Source organism: Lepisosteus oculatus, chromosome 8 (assembly GCF_040954835.1).
Source record: "Lepisosteus oculatus isolate fLepOcu1 chromosome 8, fLepOcu1.hap2, whole genome shotgun sequence".
Classification (NCBI taxonomy): domain Eukaryota; kingdom Metazoa; phylum Chordata; class Actinopteri; order Semionotiformes; family Lepisosteidae; genus Lepisosteus; species Lepisosteus oculatus.
The window spans coordinates 23,732,942-23,752,152 of record NC_090703.1 but is presented as its reverse complement, the minus strand read 5'-3'; the positions used below and the strand labels follow the sequence as shown (position 1 = coordinate 23,752,152).

General features: G+C 37.0%; 1 protein-coding gene across 2 annotated transcripts in view; it reads right to left on the bottom strand.

Annotated features, from left to right (window-relative positions):
• The window catches only part of tedc1 (tubulin epsilon and delta complex 1), a 70,593-nt gene extending 52,127 nt beyond the window's left edge, over positions 1 to 18,466 (bottom strand). The window contains exons 1-4 of one of the 2 annotated variants that reach the window (XM_015351155.2): positions 17,932 to 18,466; positions 17,007 to 17,097; positions 14,354 to 14,556; positions 3,985 to 4,149 (exon numbers count right to left, since the gene is read on the bottom strand). In XM_015351155.2, the coding sequence (XP_015206641.1) occupies positions 3,985 to 4,149; positions 14,354 to 14,556; positions 17,007 to 17,097; positions 17,932 to 18,063 (591 nt within the window). In that variant the 5' untranslated portion in view covers positions 18,064 to 18,466. The remainder of the gene's footprint in view (positions 1 to 3,984; positions 4,150 to 14,353; positions 14,557 to 17,006; positions 17,098 to 17,931) is intronic. The other variant, XM_015351154.2, reaches the window with a different exon arrangement.
• Positions 18,467 to 19,211: the final 745 nt, after the last annotated feature.

The window sequence follows — 19,211 nt, the reverse complement described above, 5'->3', positions numbered from 1 at the left end:
TATACTGTTGCTTTTTATTAAATATATATTAATTATACACAATATAATAATTCTATACAATATTCATTATAAATGAACGTCAAAACTTTTCCAAAATAAATCTGTGAAGGACGATGGCAGTGGACTTTGGCATGCATGGCTGCCTCTGGAACTGGCTCTGTGGTCTTTATTGATGATGTAACTCATGTTGGCAGTGTGACGTGAGTTGACGTGAGTTGACGTGAGTTGACGTGAGTTGACGTGAGTTGACGTGAGTTGACGTGAGTTGACGTGAGTTGACGTGAGTTGACCTGCAGCAAGACAATGGTGCAAAATATACCTCACACTTAACCAAGGAGTTCCAAGTGGAAACTTTTGAATTAGTAAAGTCAATCTTATTTGAATTCTCTTCTGTACACACTTTACTTGTTTAAATGGAAATAAAGTCAGAAAACCCTACAAACATGCATCAACTGAAATTGGCTATAGCTGAGACTTTGCATTTCAAAGGAACATACTGTATAGTATCAAGAGTCTGGGTCACGTATATGAAGCAGTCATGTACTGTATGTAAGAAGAAGGCAACCAAATACTACCTTTACCCTAGGTTGATTTACTTTAAATTAATTTGGCCCAGTACTCACCTGAAACAGGGGGATAGAACACAACAAATGATATTGCTCTAAAGTCATATAATAATGTAATGGCTAAACAAAAGCTGAAATTCTGTACTTTTGCCTCATATTAATCTTTTCATCTGGAGAAGGGATTTCAACAGTACACAGAAAAATGACAAATGTCACTTCACTGTCTGCGTACAATGATTTTCACAGGCACCCCTGATCCATTCTAGATAAAGGCAACATTTGATTATGTGCCATTTAACCTTAAACCTTGTTATGGAAATCTGGACTGCATAGGTGTCTATTGTATTTTTTAGTAATAACCTTCAAGAAACTATGAGAGGAGAGACCCCCACATTTTAAAAAACGTCTGTTGAACTATTTTTAAATATATACTGTATGATAAGATCGATCTCAGATCACCTAACTGCAGGAAATTAAATGAGCTACAGTAGATGGCTCTAAAAGAAAAATAGCTTCCTTTCATTTTAAGCTTTTTTTAATTTTCTTATAGGCAACATAACTCTAATAGAAAATAATAATAATTATAATAATTGTTTACACTTATATAGCGCTTTTCTGGACACTCCACTCAAAGCACTTTACAGGTAATGGAGACTCCCCTCCACCACCAATGTGCACCATCCACCTGGATGATGCGACAGCAGCCATAGTGCGCCAGAACGCTCACCACACATCAGCTATTAGTGGGGAGGAGAGCAGAGTAATGAAGCCAATTCATAGATGGGGATTATTGGGAGGCCATGATCAGTAAGAGCCATTGGGAATTTTGGCCAGGACGCCGGGGTTACAACCCTACTCTTTTCGAGAAGCACCCTAGGATTTTTAATGACCACAGAGTCAGGACCTCAGTTTTACGGTTAATCCGAAGGACGGCGCCTGTTTACAGTATAGTTTCCCCATCACTACACTGGGACATTAGGACCCACATGGACCACAGGGTGAGCGCCCCCTGCTGGCCCCACTTACACCTCTTCCAGCAGAAACCTTAGTTTTTCCTAGGAGGTCTCTCATGCAGGTACTAACCAGGCTCAGACCTGCTTAGCTTCAGTGGGTTGCCAGTTGTGAGATGCAGAGTGATATGGCTGCTGGCAATAATAATAAATGATAACTATACTTCAATTACTGACACTGTTGTAAAACAGGAGAGACAGGATCATGTCTGACCATGTTTCACACATGTTAAGTCTTAAGTAATTAAAACATAAAAGTCTTGCTAAAATAAATCTTGTTTTTAATTTGACTTTAAAACACTACTATTTGTATCCATATTGATTTCCAACACTCTTATTACCCAGTTAATTATATTTTACCAAGTCTAATAATACTGGTAGAAGGAAAATGCATAAATATTAAATATAAATTTAAACTTTATTTTTCAGCATCGTATTTAAAAATAGAGACATTCCTTCTCCTGGTGTGTACAAGGTAACTAGGTCAGTCATAAACATGAACTCTGTTACCCAGCAGTGTGATCGTGTGATGGACAGACACTCTTTCAGTGGTTCTCAAGATCGCAGGTCTTAAATGAATAAAGCCATGAGGCCTGCCAAAAAAAGACTGGTTGGATTCCATAGGGATATACAAGTATCACATCAGTACCTTTTAAGCTTACTGACAGCCTGACAACATATTTATTTTATGCAATTTCCTCTGAAGACAACGAGCCACAGGAGCCCTGTTGTAAACATGGATACAGGAGTTTAATGTTATTTCAAAGGTCAGCAATCATGATGGACTGCCATGTGTCTCTTAAACCTCAGGTCATTCTGCCATGCACACTGTGTTAATGATAAAAGTGCACACAGAAGATGTAGGCATGAGTGTGATCTGAAAGTAAGGTCATTATCACGCACACTATGAAAAAGCAGGGAGCAGTAAATGAAAGGCAGACATCAGGGCTTCACCGATTTAAGACCACTCTCTAATGTATACTGACCTTTTGATTCTGTACTGATTCGGAAGAAAATCGATCATGAAAGTCCCAAGCTCTCTCCCCAGAAAGCTTAAATATGAACAGGAGCAACTGTGAGGCCCATGTGCAAGCATCCATTTAGCACTACATACTGTATAACTTTATTACAGGATTAATTGTGAGTGTATAATCTTTTTTTATTATTATTGGTAAATGTATCTTTCCCCGTCTACAGAGAATTTAATTCTCTAATGGAGTAATGCATTTCAAAGACGATTATTGCATTAACCAGGGGACATGTCTTTATATAGACAAACACATTTTAATCAAGTGTGGCAGGACTTGCTGACCACAGTGTTAATCAAGTAGTAACTCAACCAAGCCACAAACGATCCAGAAAAAGCATACCCCTGTAAGTTCCATCATCATCATTATTTACCCATTTAGTTGATTGTTGTTTTTTCTTCAGATTTAGAACCATCGCTCTCTTTGGTGTTCTGCCTTCCACCATTGACCCCTATATAAAATCCCTGTGGCACTCAGTCAATTTCAGGAATTTCCACTACCAGCCAAAGTTAGCAAGCAGCAAAACTTGGACTTTATAAAGCCTGCAATATCCAGGCTAAAGTATTTATCTAGCACACCACAGTAATGTCTACCTGATCATCGCAAACCAAGTCAATTACATGGCCAATACATTTTTTTTTGCTCCAAAAAAAACAAGTTTAGTTACAGTAAATTCTTATATTGATATATATCTTCATTTCAGTGATTTTTCTATTATGGCCAGTCAGTTCTGCTTTTACTGTTCTCACAGTGCAAATCAGATATAAGGCATTTAATTTATTACTATGACTATTTTTTACAACACAAGTATGAAGGGGTTATAGTTCTGGTTGAGTATGTGGAATCTAGTTAGCAAAAAACAGTTGCGTTCCCACAGTGGGGAAATAATGTAAAATTACATTTCCTAAATATTTATTCAGATTATTTAAAAACTTTTAAGGTTGTAGAAAATGTAAAACCATCCTCAATATCTCTGTGCCTACAACACCTCCTTCACTACATTTAATACTGCATAGTGACAAAGTATACTGTGCTTTTCTCAGGGTTGAATTCAATTAACAAATGATAATATAACAAACAAAAACATACTAAACCAGTTTTGATAAAATAACACAAAAGCAATGTTCAAAATTATTATTTTTTTAAATGAAGCAAAATGGTGTTTTCCAGACATCTTCCCACAAACCCTTAATTATAACTGAATCACTGGTTATTATAAGACAACCTTTCCATAATGCAAAGATCTTCAGGAATGTGTTTTTAGTGTTACAGCAGAACACACTCTACTGGCAAATTTCTAACCAGATGGGAAGCTCTGCCCAGGGGTTGAGGTTGAAACGACTTAAGGTTTGAAGAAAACTTTCCTGTGTGTATACTTGCCTTGTGCAGCAGTATGGCTCTCTCCTCTCGTGAAGCCTGGACAGTCTTCCAATGGAGCCTCAGTCTACCTTGCTGCCACTGCAGGTGCCTGACACTGCTCTCCAGCCCTTCGGCAACCTCTGCAGACACAGGCAGGTCTCCATCAGCACACACAGACAGAGGGAGCTGAAACAGAGGTACAATAAGGTGTAAACAGGACATTGCAGAATTGGCAACCATTCTTCAATTTTTAATAGAAATTCTTTTCAAATAGACATTTCAACCTTGCCCTCATTATAATGTTTCCATCAAGCTAGGAGAGATTAAAAAATTGGATGTTATTCAAAATCTTTTTTATCACTGTCCAGAGTGGCTTTCATATTAAGTGCAGGACTGAAACACACTTTGCTAATAACACTCAGATCTACAGACTACCAAACCAGAGAATGTAGTCGCTGATGTGTGATGTGTGTCACTTGTTGTTAAACAAGGATTTGTTAGTAAATAAATAACTGTGACCTTCCCCTTTAAGCAAGAGTAACTTGTCTGACATGCATGTCAAAATCCATTTCCTCCTTTGGAGGAGTCAAATACCATTTGTTTTCTTTATAATATGCATGTTCAAGAATATGCACGAATATGCAAGTATACTGAGAGGCATTAAAAAGCAGAAATGCCATTGGATCCAGTACTCTTTCATCAATTTATTCCTTTGCCCCTCAGTATTTCTATGTAATTTTCAAACTAAAAACTATAAAATACCAAAGTACTTACACTGAAAACTAGTTAACCAATAAGAAAGAACAAGGGACATAATCTCTATTGAGTCCAACATAACCTTGTGTATACTGCAATGATCCATTTTAGACCCTTAGTTCTTTCTGACCAATATCCATGATTAAGAATCCTTTATAGCTAGGAAACAAGTTGTAGAAAAGTAGTTATATCTGTGTATGATGTAACAAACCAATATGGGCTGGTATAAAAAAAACTTACATGAAACGAAGGACTGACAACTGTCAAATTCATTTTAACATTATCTTGTACAATGTGATCCGCACAAGGAACATATACATATCACATGAGTTGCAGAAAGCATGTTTCTACATATGGCACAATGTGGAAATGAAATCAAGGGAGATTACACTGAAGCTTTATATTTTAGATTGAGCAAGTTTGACAAGTTTAAAATATTGTTTGTTTTTAAGTTTACCACAAAAAGAATTTCCTAGCTTAACAGTACATTGAGCTCGCAGAAGAGCAAGACTTAAGATGAATATTTAAGTAAGAATACATTCAGTCAGTAGCAAAAGTGATTCAAAGTAGATTTGACCAAAGAATAGAAAATCCTAAAGCTATGACCACCATTTACTGAGCTGACCCTTCAAACTAAATATTTTAACACGTATGCAGGGTCACAAGGGTAAACTAAAATATTTATGACAAAGAGTATGAAACATGGGTGGCACGGTGAAGCTGTGGTTAACATTGCTACCTCACAGCTCCAGGGCCCTGGGTTCCGTTTGGGACCTGAGGTACTATCTGTGTGGAGTTTGTATGTTCTCCCCATGTTCACGTGGGTTTCCTCCAGATGCTCCAGTTTCCTCCCACATTCCAAAGACATGCTGGAAGGTTAACTGGCTTCTGGGAAAATTCACCCTACTGTAGGTGTGAGTGTATGCATGTTTGTGTCTGTTGTCTGTGCGGTGATGGAGTAGTGTCCCATTTAAGGTGGGACACTGTTTGCAGGAAAGGCTTTGGCCCTCCCGTGACCCTAAATTGGACATTGTACTTGGGAAATGGATGGACAGAACATAAAACACTTTTTTATGCATATCATTGGTCATCTGGAACAGGTGGTCCCAAACTCTGAACTCCTTGAAGTAGCTACTGAAAAGAACTTTATATTCATTTAGCTACTAAAATAATAATCAAAATGGCCTGCTCATATTTTTGCCTTACTAATTATGTTTTTAACACAGTAGAAAATGCATAATCCAGTCACTCTAATGTGCACAGTAGAACTAAAAGTTAAACAAAAATACATTTTTAACCCAGCAATATCTTAAACTGTTAAACTGTAGTAAAAACAGAACTTACTTAATATTATGTACTGCAGCACAAAATATCTACTGTGAATTAAGTAAACAATGATTACGTTAGAAAATATATTTTTTCTGTACGTTTTACAGACCTATTTTTTCTACATATAGAAAGGGTGGCAATTTTCAGTAGTGTATAAACCATCATAAATGTGGCCTAAAAAAATCAATACAATTTCACTTCATATTCATGCAGCGGTTCTTCAGTTGGATTAACTGAATTAAGAGTGTTTAACATATCTGTCAGAGCTTAATAGTGACAAATTCACTCGAGTAATTGACTTTGCTTCAATATAAAAAATTGATCACTTTTTTAGTGATGAACAGTAACACCAACCAATACTTAAAAGGTACTTTTAGTATACAAATACTAAAAACCTTTGAAATTGGAAATGCCTTTTTATATTCCTTTAATTGTACTGACTTAATCTTAGGAGCAAGCAATAGGTTTATACCATGCTGAAAACGAAATAAAGAAAATACAACATTTCAGCTGTGGAGCCTTCTTCGGGTGTAAGGGTATAGGCCTGTTCTTGATAAGATAGTTGCATCAGGATCTCTGGGCTCAAGATTGGAAATGACAGAAGGAAACAAGTCATCAACTCCTAAAGACCTTCAAAGTGTTCTGGTCCAAACGTCCATACAGAAGAGCCTGCAGAAGACTCCACTACCCAAAATATGTAACCCCCAACCATCAATACCACAGCAAGTGATCTCTAGAATGAAAAAGTAAATCTGATAATGAATACCTTTAGGTCATACATTTTCTTAACCAGTTCTTAACCATTCGTAGAAGTATAAGACTTAGACTGGCACAAAATAATGTAACCAATTTTATTAAGAACTGAAAGATGTTTTTATTAAAACACTGCAGAGATTTTATTTTATTTAGACAGTATAGTAAATGCAGGTGAATTTATAAGCACATGTCTTCATAATTCTATTTCCTTTTACCTTGATATTAATACAAGACATCTTCTCAGATTCACAAATAATTTGCATGGTATTATAAAACACTATCTGTACTTATTTTTCTTTACAAAAATATGTGTTCAGTCTTTCCAAAGTAACAGGCATCTTCACTGGCATTTTGCTGAAGATAAGTGAAAGTATTTCATTGCACTGTAAAAGCTGATAACGCTGTAACACCCTGTTATTAAGGGCTGCATATTTCCTAGCATTTAATACACCTCAGTTTTAATCATGAATGACAACCACTACATCAACAGTGGAGATTATTTACTTAAATGTAGGGGAATGTATGAATCGTGCTAAACAGCCAAAATAAAAGGAGCTGAATATATTAAGGCTTGGTCGTCAAAAATGTCAGAAAACTGTGCTGTTCAAATTCCTTTTCTATATTAACAGAAATCTGAGGCATAACGTACTTCTGTCAGAGGAATAAAAAATTGAAAATGTTTAATCACATTAAATGTAGGCTTACCACAGAGTACAGAAAGACAACTGTTTTACCTTTACCTACATGTTAGTGTGTTATGTGATGTCTACAGCAAGTCAAATAGATTACAATGTTAATTTTGCAAGACAAAATTAAGGAACATGACTTAAGGAAGAGCTGGGTCTTTTTCACAGCTTAATTGACGAATCTGAATTTAAACATCAGTAGGGATGTGCACTAAACATAATATAAGGACACATTTTTCTTTTTTGGCAATTATAGGAGCACATACAGTAACTATCCATAACTATTAGCATGTGCATGTGTATGTTCACACTAACTTAAACTGCACTTGTTTAAGTAATGTTTGGTTAATAATGTAAAAATAATGCCCACCAATCTTGAAATGGTCAATTCCACTTCTTATTCACCGAGTCACTATTGTGGGACCTACAGTACATGAATATGAAATAATGAACCGAAATCCAAATGTCACAAAAAGGTAGCAGCACATTACAACTCTACCATAGTGTTGTCTGACAATGAAGACAAAGCCTTTTACATGACAAAAGGATCACCAGAAAAGATTATCCTTACTCAAACATTACATTTCCTATAGTCCCAAAATAAAGAGAAGAATAAATAAGAGAATGCAAGGGTCTACTTATCACTAGGCATAAAGCAAATAATCATTAAGGGGGCTAACTCAAAGAAAGATTTTTTCACATGTTTACCTCAAATTCATATTCAAATATTGGGTGCACGTGTAGTTAGCAAAATTCAGAACTACAGCCTCTAAGAAGACTTTTACTGCAGTCCATGTGGTACAGCTTCTTTCCAAGCAGTAATAATAATATTTTTTCTCAGGGAAGACAGGAGGCAGTGCAAGCTTTTCTCTATGTCAGTCAATTACAAGCCCACGGGTATAACACACTTGTAAGGGGTGACTAATGCACTTAAGATATGTACAGTATATTGGAGATGACTACATGGTCAATCCAGGTTCTGCTTAGAGCGAAGGATAGCTCTTACAGTTAAGAGGCTGTCTCTTTGAATCTGGACTGGTTGTTAGCCAGGTACAATCAGACCAAGTGTCAGAACACACTGAATTGGCAATGAACACACTGAATCCCAGGGCGCTTCTGTGTTCATACTTAGCCAGGACATCCTGGGCTAGCCATGGACCAGTGACCTGAGTGGCTTGCTGTGTGCTCGCAGGGCCTGAGTTGCACAATAAATCATGTGTGAGGCAAGTATGTGTCACTTTCAACCCTCCTGTGTGAATTGCCTAAACAAATGAGGGGCTATGAATTAAAAAAAAAAACTTGTTAATGTATATGAATGTATTGATTGTAATGTTATAATGTAATAATACATTCCCCTACATGTAAAAAAAAGTTTATAAATATATTTAAACATTATAAAATTTTTCAGATGTCATAAAAAAACAAAAGCCTTTTGACCAATTTGCTATATTATATCCAGTGTATTTCTAAAAGTAAAAATAGGCTCAAAAATACAATTCCAGGAAGCTGGATGACTAGCTACAAGTCTTATCATGTGAACTTTTACAGCACAGCCACTAAAAATGACTCAGCCCTCAAATGACTCAATCCCAGCACTGAGCAATCAGTGACAGTGACTGAGAGACAGAAGGTGGAATCTTGCAGCATAAGAAACACCTCATATAATTTATTAACTGAAAGAAGCTGAAGACAACTTTTCTCAACTAGGTCAGAGTTATGCTGACACCTACTGGCGTAAATATACAAACTACTTCTTACCATGTCCATTTTGTTTTTAAACTGTATGGCTTTCAATTATCTTCTTTTTGATAATTTTCTTTCTGACCAAAAGATAACACAGGGCACTAAAATCTACAAAAAATACCCCAGACCCACGGCGAGAGCAGTTCAACCTTGTATGAAAACAACCAGAATGAAAATGCAGACCAATCGGCACCAGATGTCTTTACTCTTTATACAATTGTTTGATTAAATAGCACAAGACCTGGGGGAATAGGGTTACATTAGCTCAATTTAAACTAAATTCTCCCCACCCCTCCACAAGTGCTTTGGGGACCCTGATTTGGGGAGCTCTAAATGTTCATACCAACTGGGAACCAGCTTGACATCTTGGGCATGTAAGTATATGAACATATCCCAATTGCTCAGGCTGACAGTTCTCTTATGTGTCATTCATTAAGCAGTTTTTATCTCTCTCAATAGAATTCTGTAGGTGTCTGAGGAGAAGATGTGAGAAACCTTTGTGTCAAAAGATAAGAGTTCTGCTAGCACAAAATTAACATGCATGAATTGCACCAGCAGAAACAGACTTCAGGCTCCTGAGATCACAAATCCTGCTGTTTAGTCATTTGAGAATGACATATTAGTTTTACAGAAATCCAACCATAGTTATTGGCTAGTGATGAACACTTGCACTATAAACACCAGGCTGTCCTTGAAATGTCACTTCTTAAATCCTTCAGATTTTACCCTTAATGGTAAATACAACTGCATCGCAAAGAGAATTCCTATACTCAAAACTCCTTAAATATTTCAGCGAATTATGTTTTAATCATTCATGCCTTGTGTACAACATTAAGGTTTAAAATTCTGTGAACTAACAAATGCCATTATTAAAGAATTTGCAACCCTATGATTAAAGAACTTTAGATTTGTGCTCAATTTAAATAAGCAATTTACCTAAAAGCATACAAAAAGTAAAAAGTAAACAGTTAAACACAACATTGCTTTCAGTTGTCACCGAGTGACAGATTTGTTCAGGTTCATTGTTAACTGGAGAAAATGAAATAAAGCTGAAGCGAAACATCTGCTCTAATAATTTCTTTTTCAGCAGTCGAATAGCTGCGTAGCAGAGAAGGAAGACAGATTAACACAGCTAAAATAATACTAAAAGACACTTTCAGCACAGGCAAGAGTGCATACGATCCTTTGAAAAACAGATCAAAATGGCAGATTAACTAAATTCTATTTTAAAAGGGATTGAACATTGCACTCCAATTACTGTAGCAATTTACATTATTTAAACTTAGTTTGATTAATACTAAATTCTAATAAAACATTTTTCATGTTACAATAATACTAATATAATAATACATTAATGTAATATATAGTATCATAATAGTAATTAGTGTAATCGTATATTTATAGTACAGGCTTAGTACTTACCATAAATCTTATTTTTTCCTTAATAATTCTGTTAAAGCATTCCTGTTATGGTTTGTATTTTTATGGATTTTATTTTTAGTTCATAAGAGGTAATGTCGTACTCATGTTAGAATATTATTACACATGTTCGTTATTCATTCTTACTATATTGTCCATGAAAAATGCTAAATACACAATTTAAGTTAGGATTTGCCTGATGAACCAACTTAGGCTAGCTTGGATTTCCATACTGATTTGATCTCAGGAGGAAAAAGGTCAAACCTACTCCTGTCTACATCCATGGGAGTGGCGTGGAGATGGTGGACTCGTACAAGTACCTGGGAATCCACATCGACGACAGACTGAAATGGTCTAAGAACATCGAGGCCATCTATAAGAAGGGATAGAGCCGACTTTACTTCTTGAGGAGGCTCAGGTCCTTCAATGTATGTAGTAAGATACTTCATATGTTCTATCAGTTGGTGGCAGCGAGCGCCATTTTCTACGGTGGTATGCTGGGGCCCTGGGATTAGAGCAGTGGATTCAAAAAGGCTGAACAAGCTCATCAGGAGAGCAAGCCCTGTCATTGAGTCTGACCTGGACCCCTTGGAGATAGTGTCTGAGAGGAGAATGGTGTCCAAACTAGAGGCCATCATGGACAACATCTCCCATCCCCTCTATGACAGGTTTGTAGAAATGAAGAGCACGTTCAGCAATAGACTGATTCATCCACAGTGCAACAGGGAGCGCTACAGGAGGTCATTCTTGCCTTCTGCCATAAGACTGTACAACGCATCCACCTTGCGTCTGAGCAGAGGCAACATTGACAGTGACCTGTTTCTGGACTAAACACATCTACTGCTACATCTGCTCTCTTTCTTTTCACGTTCACAACTGTTTGTTGTGCAATATATGCCAGGGACCTATGCAATACATTTATATTTATATGTATTATTATAATTGTTATATAATTATTATTACTATTATTATTATTGTATCATTCGTTACACTGTGGCTATGTTGTCTGTGTAAAGCTGCTGTTGCACTGCAATTTCCCTCACGGGATCAATAAAGTATCTATCTATCAAAGTTAAAAAAAAACTTTAAGTGTCAATGAATACTTCTCTCCAAAAAAAAATTAAAAGTTCTAATGCCAATACAGTTTAACAATCAATAAAAACTATCTCTTATTTTTTAGCTACCACTTCCAATAGAATTGTATTAAAATATTTTTAAGACAGGCCTCATAAAGCTCATTTCTTTGCTAAATAAAATATGAATAATTTAGGAATTATTGATTAACATATTTTTAACAGTGTCATACAGTGCCCAACCAGTTTGTCCTGATGTTTCAGACAACCATTCAATTCAATGTTACACTCATATGAAATGTATGTCCACATGGAAAAGCGGGAAATTAAAGATATTCTTCTATGGTGCGACAAACAGAATTGTGACATTTAGACAGGCTGTCAGCACCACAGCTTTCTGGAGGGGCCACAGCTGTGGGTAATTAAAGGCCCTGGACCAGCCACAGCTGTGCCACGGCCTGTTTAAACAGTGTTTTATCTGCAGTAGGGTTCTGAGGAGCAGGACTGCTGCCAGCATTCCAAGTAGGAGGGATTGCAAACCAAGCCAGAACTAGCAATAGATATCAAACTGAGCCAGGTTCTCTGTTCCTCTTCTTTTTTAATACTGGATACCAAAACATAACTCAGAAGTCCTTATTCGCTCAGCCTGTCACAAAGACATTCTGGATTGAACACCAACAAGGGGAAAGGATAAAAATAAAGGACGACCCACACACTGCCTATTTACATGTAATTATCTGCATCTATGGTTTTCACCATTTTGTGGGAAGTGCTCATTAATTGCTTTAGCTGATGTGGTGATGATTTCACTATTGTTTGAATCAATGTACTGTGCCAATGCGATTATTTTAATTGTGAGTATTCATTATCTATACAAACATTCAGAAGCAGTGAAGCACATGAGCAGTTCAAACAGGTCCAGGAAGATTCTACTCCAGGAGGAGAACATACTTCTGCATTCAAATAAGAGAAAAAGTTAAAAACAAAGAATTCCAAAGCTACAATTCTAGAGTTTTTTTAATTGGAGCTATTTTTGTCTCTTTCTGGAACACAAAGAAATCACAGCAGATAATTTATATAGAATGTATAACATGTATTATTAGAATGTCCATCAAGCTACCACCATTGGACTAGAAGGCAATGGAATGGGGTTCTAGGCATTTCACTATGAGCTGAATTTCCAGACAAGGGCACAACATCCAAAAGCAAGTCCATAAGGATTTCAGTTTGAGATTCACAATACTGCTGTTGACCTTTAGCGCTTGAACATTTTGAACACCCTATACATGTTTTGTGCTTTGTTGACCCTCAATTCTTAATATGGGGCTCCAAACACTGGGAAATCATACTTTCTGTACTGTTGCTCCAAGACTGTGGAATGATGTCCCATATTACATCTTGTGAGTCACACCTGTCTCTTTCGTTACTTTTTGTTATTTTACGTATAGTACATTGAAAGGTGATGTAGAAAAAGATTATTAGATGTCTATTATTACTTGGATTACTGTGGTGATTATTGTTATTTGTGTAGTAAGTGCTACTGCACTAACAAACTGATGCAGAATGAGTGGTGGAACATCCCATTATCACCAGTCAGTTTAAATTATTTATAACTGGAAAAGCCTGACTCATTGACATGTCTCACTTACAAGTGCAACTCCCACTGAACTTAAGCAGATGCAAGCCTGGCCAGTACCTGGATGAGAGACCTCCTGGTCAAGCTAAAGTTGCTGCTGGAAGAGGTGTTAGTGGGACCAGCAGGGGATGCTTAACCTGCGATCTGTGTGTGTCCTAATGCCCCAGTATACTGATGGAGACACTATACTCTAAAAAAGGTACCAGCCTATGATGCATTAAAAACCAAGCTGTTTTTCAAAAAGATTAGGGGTAACCCCAATCTCTAACCCCTAATTTCCCCCTGTTCTTTACCAATCATGACCTCCTAACAATCCACATCTATGATGATTCATCACTGTTCTTCTGCCCACTAATAGCTATGTGTGCTGAGCATACTGGCATACTATGGCTGCCGTCGCATCATCCACGTCCACTGTAAGTGTAAGGAATTAGTAGTAGTAGTATTACATTTAATAGGATTGCACAACTGTTCTTCAGATATTAGCAGGTTATGCTCACACAACACCCAATACAGCAAAACACAAATATGTACAAACATCAGCTGTGGACAGCTTTCCTGGCTAGCTTTAATTGAGCATCTTCAAGACAAATGGGATATAGAATTCTTTAGCTATAATTCTTCAGTTTTCATCTAGACACTCATTTTTAATAGGACAAGATATCTCATTATTTAATTCAATTGCTCATTCCATCAGTGTAGCAACACTGCATGGTCAGCAATGGGTATAATTAATAAAACTGCCATTGCTGAGAAGGCTATCCCTGTATGTTGGCTTCTCTGATGAAGTCATATGGATCTGAAACAGCTTTACCACCATTACAATGTATGCTGAATTATTTAGGTTGAGTAATGTATTTCACCACCTGGTATTCAGTTTATTTTTAGAGAGCCAGTGTACTGTAAGATCAAAATACAGCTATGTATAGCTCTTATTATTGTACAACAACACACACTCCAATTCCAGTGTGACATACTGCTAGCACTCTTACCACAGAGGGGGGCGTAATGTCCTCCAGCCTGAGGCAGGACTTCTCCAGCAGGTGTTCCAACAGGCCAGCCCTGGACAGGAGCCAGGAAAATGCCAGCAGCAGTTCTCTGCTTCCTTGAGAGCCATCAGTGGGCAGCTGATAGAACTCCAATGCACCGTAGCCACAGTGCCACAGTGCTGACTGCACAACACTGACCTGCCTCTCTGGAAAGAGAACACAAAATTAAAGTAACTAAAGGCTAAATAAAAACCTAGCACTGTCTGATAATGATTGATCGCTTTAATGCATTGTTTGTGTAATTATTTTTAAAAGGTAACCAACAGATTAAACAAATATAAGAAATGATTGACTTTTTGTGGTTTTATATATCAATAGAGTGTCTACAAATAACTAAAACTTAGGCTTAATGCAACTTTATCTAAAACTTTAAAAAAAGATGAATCTTTTCATTCCTTTCGGGACTTTTAAAAAAGTGCAGTACATTTTATTTACCTATTACTTTTTTAGAGAGCCTACTGAGGAGTTTATACTCTTCAGGAAAACTAAGATACAACAGATTTCCATGGTCCAAGAAACACATGAAAGGCTAGGATATATTGCAGCAGATCTCAGTATAGATGCAAGCTGTTTTTTGCTTATATGCATGTCCATCATCAATAGGCTGAAAGATATAAACTATTCATGCTTGGATAATTAGGTTGGTTTCTCTCAGTGTAATAACCTGTCTATACATAGCAAGAGCTGTTCATTAAAGGTGTCTGTTAAGCTGTCTGCAAGCTGTGCACTGGAACAGATTGGAAAGCCCAGCATTTGACTACCCTTGGCTTAGCCTGCTGGCAAAGACAGATTGGAAAATTTGTGTATAGTGTTTAAAATCAAAACTTTAGCAAAAACTCCCACAACAATTTCAGTCAAGTTACCTAGATTTCTTATACTATTCTACCCATTAAATATACACTGCCCTGTTGTACAGTTCACTCTACAGCGAAGAGCAATATTCTCTGCTCTTACCACCTTCCTAAGAGTTACACTTGCATGCAAAGGTTTGGGCATATCTGGTTAAGCCTTAAATTAAGTGAGATGAAGACAATTCCAGGGTTGAACAATTACTCTGACTCTCCTAAACTCTCAGGTTGTGATAGTTGTTCTGCCTACTTTCAATAACCATGGGCTCTTGAGAGACTTGAAAACAAATATAATTCACTCCTACAAAAGAATATAACATATAAACAGGTCTCTAAACACTTTACAAACAAATTACAAAATGGAAATATCAGAAACATCATTTATAAATGATTTAAAAAAAAGGAGTTGTTGAAGTCAAGGCAAGATCTGGAGACCCAGAAAAATCTCTCCTACGAATTCATCACAAAAGTCAACGTCTAAACTCTGCAAAACAAAGCCTTGATAAGCTGGAAACTTTTTGAAACAAAGTGCCGTATACTGCTGAAAAAATGTAACATTTAGGCAACAACCACAGAAGATATAGTTGGAAAAAAATGGGTGAAGCATTTGAAGGAAAGAGCACCCTGCCAACCATTAAGCATGGGGGTGGATCTATTATGCTTTGGGCTTGTATGGCAGCCAGTGGCACAGGAAATGTTGTGTGGGTGGAAGGTAGAATGGATTCAAGCAAATATCAACAAATCCTAGAAGGTAATGTCCCAGAATCAGTGGAAAAAATTGAAACTGGAAAGATGTTGGATATGTCACAAAGATACCTCAAAATCAACCACGAAGTACTTACAGGAAAAATTAAGGTTTTGGAATGGCCTTCACAGTCCCAAAACTTGGGACTAAATATTATTTGAAAATCTGTGATTTCAAACATGCAGAGCATCCAAGTAGATTTAAATATATTTCTGAGCTCAAAGAGTTCTGCAAGGACGAGCTACAGATAACATTTGGTTGTTATCTAGAGGAACTATTACTAGGTACTGACTAACAGGGTGCCCAAACTTTTGCATGTGTCATATTCACTGTTTGGTTATTTTTATCTATAAGAATGTTAATAAATAGCATTCAAATTTGCATAAAGATAGCATGTTTAAGTTTGTACCATGCAGAGGTTCTGTCAACTTCTTTTCACTTAGAGATTTACTGCAACATACTGTACAATCGGACCAGGAATGCCCACAATTGTGCACACAACTGTACTGTTTTGCACACAAATGACAACACAGAGTAGTGTGTGTCCTTTCAGCACTCAAACAACCATTCACAATTTATCCTTCTCCTTTCCAGATTCTGTTTGGTAAGGAATTTTACTAATATTCCAGAGCCCACAGCCAAACATTTTCAAAAAGCAATCTGTAACAGCATATAGGCCTATCTGTCTTCTCATGGCTAGAAAATTCAGCAGCTGCTTTATGGGAAGTGCAGGAGGAAAACAACTCTTTATTATTCACTGTTTCAGCTCACTCCTGCGCCCATGCAAGGAAGGGTGAAGGTCAATCATTGTCCTGTGATCCCAATCTCTAATCTGTCTCCATCTAGCCAAATCCTCTTTGCACCCAAAGACTCTAATCAACAATCACCAGCTACTGAACCACAAAGGCTTAATGCCTTCTCAAACAGGGAGATTAGGGAAGCCATCTTTTTTTTTTGTCCTGTTTTGCATCTGCTTTTTTTCCCCGTCAGATTCAGAACTTACCTATATGAGATTCTTGCAAGGCAGTGCAATCACATCCCAAACTGACTTCTCTTTCCAACAAGCTGTGCAAAAACCTCCAAAACTCAACAGTCTGAAAGAGAACAAGAAAATTGATACAGTAAATATAATATAAATGAGATACATTTTTAGGCTAATAGAAAAGCTCCACATGTACCATCACACAACATTATGCAAGTTGTGAAGAAAATTGCAATTCTGTTGTTCTGTGTTCTAACCTGGTTTACTTTACATAGAGTTCTACTGTAATAAGTAAAACAAATTATTTGAGGGTGGAAACCAAGGGTAGTCAAACACTGGGCCTTCCAATCTATTGCAGTGCAAGGCTTTAAAAGGCTCAGCTGGACACTGAATCTGCCCTGGAATTGGTTAGGTGCATTCTGGGACTAAAGAGCTACAGTACAGTGGGTTTTAGTTCTAACCAAGATTTCAATAATTCAGCTGACTCCGCTATTGGGCTTTATTGGTCAATTCTACCAGACATGTCTTATTTAATGAGACTTATAAGACTTCCAGCAACATAAGAACACAAGAAAAGCTCAGAACAGGCTGTCCAGGATAGACCATCATCATGTTTTCTCTAATACTTCCTGACTCTGTCGAACAGAAGTTAACACCCTGATGTAGAAAAAGGTAAATGCTGAAGTACAATACCAGCATTAAATTGAGATTATGGCTCAATTAGGGTCATAAGAATGGTGAACAAGAGCTTTTTCCCCCTTTTAAGCAGGTTAAGGTCATTATAGAAGGATTATTAGCAGTATCTGCCTCTATCCTGTTTAAATATACTGTAGCTACACTACTCTTGGGTGTAAAGGCAGGAAAAACTGCCTTTACACCCTGTGCTAGGATTTGATAATATAATATAGCTGCAGTGAAACTGTACAATACGGGTACGATCTCTTACCCCGTCCGCCTTGCCGAATTTGGCCCGTCTGAAGGCCTCCGGGCTGGGAACAGAGTCGACTCCCAGTCTGGACAGCAGGTAGCAAAGCGATCCTATCACCTCCTTCATATTCACGTTTCGTTCGCGTTGCATGTTCGTTTATTGCAACATCTACCAATAAATTTATAATCACCAAAACTTCTCAGTTGTTAAAAGAGAGTTTAATTTTCCCGGTAGCACAACGATCACGCACCGTTGTCATGGTACTGCTGTGTAAAACTTCCGTATAATGAAAGAAGCAAAAAGACAAGACAAAACAGAGCAGTCAAGCTCGAACATAAAACTGTTGATTTCCCTAGCGCGCCCCCTGTCTTGGCTTTTCGTCTTCTGTTTTGTAATTGTACTGTTTTTTATTTGCAATTTGGTAACATTTTATCAACGTTCTTTTCTGTACACCGCAGGGTGAGGATTTAAGAAAGTCAATACCTTGCTCCGATCATGGTCCTGCTTTTTTAAATGTTGAATTCTAAAAATTCCCAAATTTACAATTTAAATGAAATACAGTACTTAACTCAAGGGTATAACAGGTGCTTAGATTTAGAACTTACGACCTTCCAAACACAAATTCTAACGGCTACTCTACACACTGCTGTAAAATGTCAAACTTATCAGCCAGGGCTAAGCAATTAACCCTTATTATTGGTTTATCAGCATAACATAATCAAATCACGTGAGGTCACTTGAAAATCATGTAATGCATATATTTTACAGACTGGTCATACTCTGCTCAGTTGTGCTGTCAAAGTACAAAACACGAGATTGCACCTGAAAGAGTTCAGAAAGCTGGAACCTACATAACCTATGGCTTTAAAGGCAAGACAAACACAGTGTGTTATAATAATAATCTCTTATAACAGAGATCAACAGATTACTAACAAACACATTGACAGGATAATCAAGATGTTTTATGTTCCTTTGTCTTAACACAAAAATATGCCCTGGCATTTTTCTGATAATGGTAGCAGTTATGCCTTAATTTATTCCTATGTTGTAATCACATTTCCATTGTCACTTCTTAATTTCCTGTACTTTCAGTTTGTAAAATAGGTTATGTTTATCTACAGACTTTGTATTTCTTTAATACTCATTTATCTTCCTTTTTGTTCCCTTTTAGTGTGTACCAGTGACTGGTATTCACACATGGGATGAGGACTCAGAATTGAAAAAGCTTAAATGATTTCCACACAGCTAAATCTGATGATAAAAGATGATAAAAGACAGTTGTGATAATAATAGGCATC